Source organism: Nannospalax galili, unplaced genomic scaffold, assembly GCF_000622305.1.
Source record: "Nannospalax galili isolate Female #2095 unplaced genomic scaffold, S.galili_v1.0 scaffold596, whole genome shotgun sequence".
NCBI classification, from domain to species: Eukaryota; Metazoa; Chordata; class Mammalia; order Rodentia; family Spalacidae; genus Nannospalax; species Nannospalax galili.
In genome coordinates this window covers 2,433,939-2,438,927 of record NW_008340140.1, presented here as the reverse complement: position 1 = coordinate 2,438,927, position 4,989 = coordinate 2,433,939, and the positions used below count along the sequence as shown (strand labels likewise).

The following is a 4,989-nucleotide window of genomic DNA, read 5'->3' as shown; positions in this document are numbered from 1 at the left end:
AGCCAGTGTTTTATTCTTGAAATTTTTTCTTTTTTTTATTCTGTTTTTTTGAGTCAGGGTCTCATGTATCCAAGACTGGCCTCAAATTTGCTGCGTGGGTGGATGAAGGTGGTCTTGAACTTCTGATCCTCTTGCCAAGTGCTGGTGATTACAAGTACTGACTACCAGACTTAACCTTGAATCTGGTTAGACTCCCCGTTTTCTGCCCTAGATTGTAGCTCCATGGTGAACGGGTAGGGATGACCTCATCTACCATTGTACACAGGGGCACCGATAGCATCTGGCTCATCATTTTAATGACCCTGAATTTTATTCTGAGGACAACAGAATAATCAACATAGGAAAAGAAAGAAACAGTGCTCAACACAGAGGTAAAAGCCAGCGGTTATGGGCATCAAAATGCTGCATAAACGAGAAGGGAACATTTTGAGGTTGTCCCCTTATTTTAATTTACATCTGCATGGAAAACACACAGTCACTCAAGGCACAAGCCCAAGGGCTGTGTGTCTATATTCCAGAGTCCCAGAAGAGGGCCCTTCCTCTACAGGAGACTAGGGTCCCATTCTTCTCTCAAGTGTGCCCCACTGATGGGAGCAGAGACGCAGATTTTGGAAACTTCTAGAAATAGTAACATTGACCCTGGGAAGAGACACTACAGGAGAGGCACATGAAATGAATGTTATAGCAGAACACAGACATGGGGCGGAGGGAGTCACACACTCTACAGGAACCCCACTCACAGAAGCACCAAGTGGGAACAGAACAGATTCCTGTGTTTCACTAAACTGTTACTAAGTGTGTTACTGAACTGTCTCCCCATAGGGAAGTGGTCATACCACTTACTATTTATTTAACAGTCTATTTCGAGACAGGGTCTTGATATATACCCTTGGCTATCTTGGAACATTATATAAAGCCCAGCCTGGCCCCAAACTTGGGGTGAATTTTCTACCTCTGCCTCCCAAGGTTGCTGGGATTATAAGCATGTACCACCACACCCAGTTGCTCACACCAGTGTTAAATGCTCCTTCCCTATTAATCACCTTTCACCCTCTTTCTCTCTTTAGAGAACCAAATAAGCCCGCATTGAAGTTGAAGGTGGCCTCACAGTGCTTGCTTGTACAAATATACTTTCAGCTACGTGAACAGTCTGTGGAAGTTCATATTTGAATATCAACCCTGAGACTATAAAATCCTACCGGGGTACTTGTCCACATATATTTTTTTTAGTTCCAAGCCCATGGATCCAATTCAGAATCCTGTTAATGGCCGGTTTCAGACATAGACTGCACGTATGAGTGTGTCTCACCCTGACCTCATGTTATCCTAACTTACAGCACAGACCAGGAACAGGTTCTGCCTTCGGTCATTGTTTTCGTCTGCTGGCCTTCTATGTGGGCTCCGTATAAGCTTAGTCAGCAGAGGGAAAGGATGGATCACCGAAAGGTGGCATTGTTATCGTAAGGTTAGACGAGGGGTATTTCCCAAAGAGTAGGCGGCATACCACGGCTGCACCAGCAGCGACTTTACAAACTCGATATGAAACAAGCTTCAAATAACACATTTTTCTTTTCTAACTCTTGTATCATTTTGTCTAATGGAGTTTCTGGAAGTTGTTCAGTCTGTTGCCAGGATGGCTTTAATAGTGTCTGCCGCTGGCCAGTCCTTCATAAAGGCCAGGAGGACACCGGATTCAGGGTGTCCCTTGCATGACATAGCAAGAGTGTCATTTTTATTAGCCATATTAATGGTCATTTTTCTGTTAGGAAAAATGATTCTTGTTTTCTGCATATGATAAAATATGAAGTTTCTTTTCAAGGTGTGTGTAAATAGGAATAATAATTTTAGTATAAAAATATCCAGTGATTAGCAGTCTATCTAGCTGAAATGGAAGGTAGCATGCCAACGACTGACATTTGGGAAACTCGAGGGGAGAAGAGTTTCAGAACCCTGGTCCACACTCAGAAGGAAGCAATCTGAGAGATTTATTTATAACTGTTGGGACTTAAATCCCACTCTCGGGCCCCATTGTCCTTAATTACTGATGACAGCCACCCACCCAGCTCAGGATTCTCTGAAGCGCAGCTGGTGGGCACCGGCTCATGGGCCTTAGCAGTGAAGACCAGGGTCCTTTCTTTTCTTCGTGGGGTAAGTAGATACAGACCTTATGCCTAAAGAGCTTCCTAAGGGTGAGTCCTAGCCTGGGGCTATCCAGGATCTGCTTCTTGCCCTTCGTCTGGGTCTCCAACTTCTGACCAGCTTGCCCATCGCAGACACAGTCTGCTTTGGATACCTTCTGGGTGACAGCAGGTACGGCTTAGAGCTTTGCTTTTAAACAAATCCATTTTTTTTTTGTGTGTGTGTTTCAAAGTATATTCAAATACTGCAATAATCAATTACTGGTATATCACTCCCAAGAACCAACCATAAGCCGTCATATGAATATTTATCTTTTTAAAGTTCTCAGGTGATTGGCTAAGCAGTATACGCATGGCCAATTTCATGTACACATTTTTAAATTTTAAAATGACTCAGATTAACACATCTCAGAACTGAGTTCTTCAATCCAACCAAAACAACTTTCCCCATCTCTGTTTGCTTAAGATGGTACAGGATATTTATGCTCTGTGTACATGACTTAAAATATCAGAATAAAAACAAAACCAAAACTAAGAAGATAATATAACAGTCCTGACTTAACAGCTGTAAACATTTAGTAAATTCTACTGTCACATGTAAAATAAAAAGAACACACACATCACAAAAACCAATTGATGTTTTGTGTCCTGATTTAATTTTTTTGCCACCAAAAAGCTTCTATCCTCCAACCAATAACCTTTGAATCAGTATCTGAATCTTCAAGAGTATCAGCCACAAACATTTTTGAGTGACTTCTACATGGGCAGATCTTCCAGGCAAAGGGAGTTCCTAGTGTGAACCAATTCACTGAGCCAAAATGGGAGGAGACAGGGACCAAAATAGCTCAGTTACAATCACCAAAAACTGTTGAGTCGGGTTACAAATGGCTTGAGGCTTTACATAAAATATATGGTGTGTTTAAAATCACCCAGGACCAAGTGGGACAGAGATGGGGACTCCAAAGCACTTTGGGAATGTCGGTGGAGAATATGCCCACTGGCAAGATACAAAACAAAGAGGCCAACTGGTAGGTGTCATAAAAAAGTCATATTCAAAACCCCTCACCTAAAATCCAGGTCCTCAGTAGGGACCCCTCAGAAAGGTATGCTCAGTGGGGACCACATCTGTATTGTAGACAGGTCTTGGTGCATGGCCAGCTAAGTAGAAAGAGTGCACCAGGACACTTGGGAAACCACCCAACACACCACGTCTTCCACTGTTTATAGATTATTGTGCTGAGTATGGGGCTTTGAAAAATGCAAAAATCTAGAACCAAAGGAGAGACATTTTGACCCAGCCATTCGTTGAACTTGGCCTTAGCTGCTTGTAGTAAGTGAATAATTTTCAACAAAATGCACATCTTGGGAGTCTATTTTTCAATGGGAGAAGAAAGTTCTAGATGGCTCAATTCAATATGTAATTATGGGACGAGGGATCAACTGCATTTGGACAGAGCCCTGCAATTTCCCAGGCACGGTGGCAGCTTCCCTTGACCCTGGGTTCTAGGAGAGAGTTTTTATTGGGTCAGTTTTACAGATATGGAGACTTGGGTTCAGATAAGTTAGGACCACCCACCCCCAAGGCACAGAACTAGAGCTCAAAACAGGCTTTCTGGGACAAAATCTAGGATGCTTTTGTTTGCATCCTTCAAATATAATTAGTAGCTGCTTGGGGCTGGCTGAACGGTTTATTGAGTCTCACTGCTGGTCAAAGCACTTCAGTTATCAAAAGGACATAACACTTATCTCTCTAACTTAAACTCCCTCACAGCTCCCAGGAAATTTAAACCGGGTGTTCCCTTACAGGTAATCAATCCTGTCATGTGGAAAAGAAAACCATCTCTAGGAAAGTAGTTTTTTCACCCAAATCTTTCCGGAGAGGATGGGCGAGTTTCTAAGAAGGTGGAAAAATCTTTGGGCTCTACAGAGGTCCTGGCCATCCCACCGGCCCTTCATCCAGTCGGTGTCCCGTGGCAACTATTTTAGTTCCAAAATTGCTTTTGCAGTAAAGATGTGCTTTTTGTCAAATTACGTGAAAGTGAAAAACACATTGAAAAACCAAGAATTTCAGCCTCCTCCTTCCACTTTCCAGGAAATCTTTCGTGCAGTAAAGATGTGCTTTTTGTCAAATTACGTGAAAGTGAAAAACACATTAAAAAACCAAGAATTTCAGCCTCCTCCTTCCACTTTCCAGGAAATCTTTCATTTTAAAACTACATTCCCTGACTTTCTTCTCTAAACACAATGAAAAGTCTATGGTAGTATCACAATTAATGATTTATACATATTCTATGCAAAAATATTGGGTATTGCGACTCTCTTTAGCCAGGATTGTTATATCATTTTTCAAGCTTTTTACTGAAATTTTCATTAAAATATCATTAGCCAAGGCTGGGATTATAGATCAGTGGGTAGAGAGCTTGCCTGTAGTGCAAGAGGCCCACGGTTCGATTCCCAGCCCTGCAAAAATCCAACCAACAAAACAACAAACTCTTAACTGAATGACACACTTGAAGAACAACCCAATGGAATTATTAAACTGCTAAGTATATTTATTTTGCATATAGAAACCAATAAAATAAAACAGAACTATAAACCTAATTCTTTACACAAACACAAACATCAATACATCTCAATCTTACTACCTTGTCTTCGGGATCTTTTTTTGCTTCAGTTTTGTTAGGTGAAACCTTGAAGTTTGAGAAAAACAAATATTAAAACTATAGCTCCTTAGGATGATTTTTATTTCCTGGAGACATGACTCTTTAGGGTGATTTGTTTATCATACTGAAAAAGTAAGAAATGAGAAGCATTTTTGATTCTGTAGAGACCCATGCACCTCCAGGCAATA

At 41.4% G+C, this 4,989-nt stretch overlaps 1 protein-coding gene across 1 annotated transcript in view; it reads right to left on the bottom strand.

The window, feature by feature from the left end:
* Positions 1-4,989, bottom strand: part of Bcas1 (breast carcinoma amplified sequence 1) — a 172,846-nt gene that overhangs the window by 48,346 nt on the left and 119,511 nt on the right. Inside the window, exons 5-6 of the mRNA XM_029564557.1 lie at positions 4,784-4,828; positions 2,165-2,293 (exon numbers count right to left, since the gene is read on the bottom strand). Of these exons, the coding sequence (XP_029420417.1) occupies positions 2,165-2,293; positions 4,784-4,828 (174 nt within the window). The remainder of the gene's footprint in view (positions 1-2,164; positions 2,294-4,783; positions 4,829-4,989) is intronic.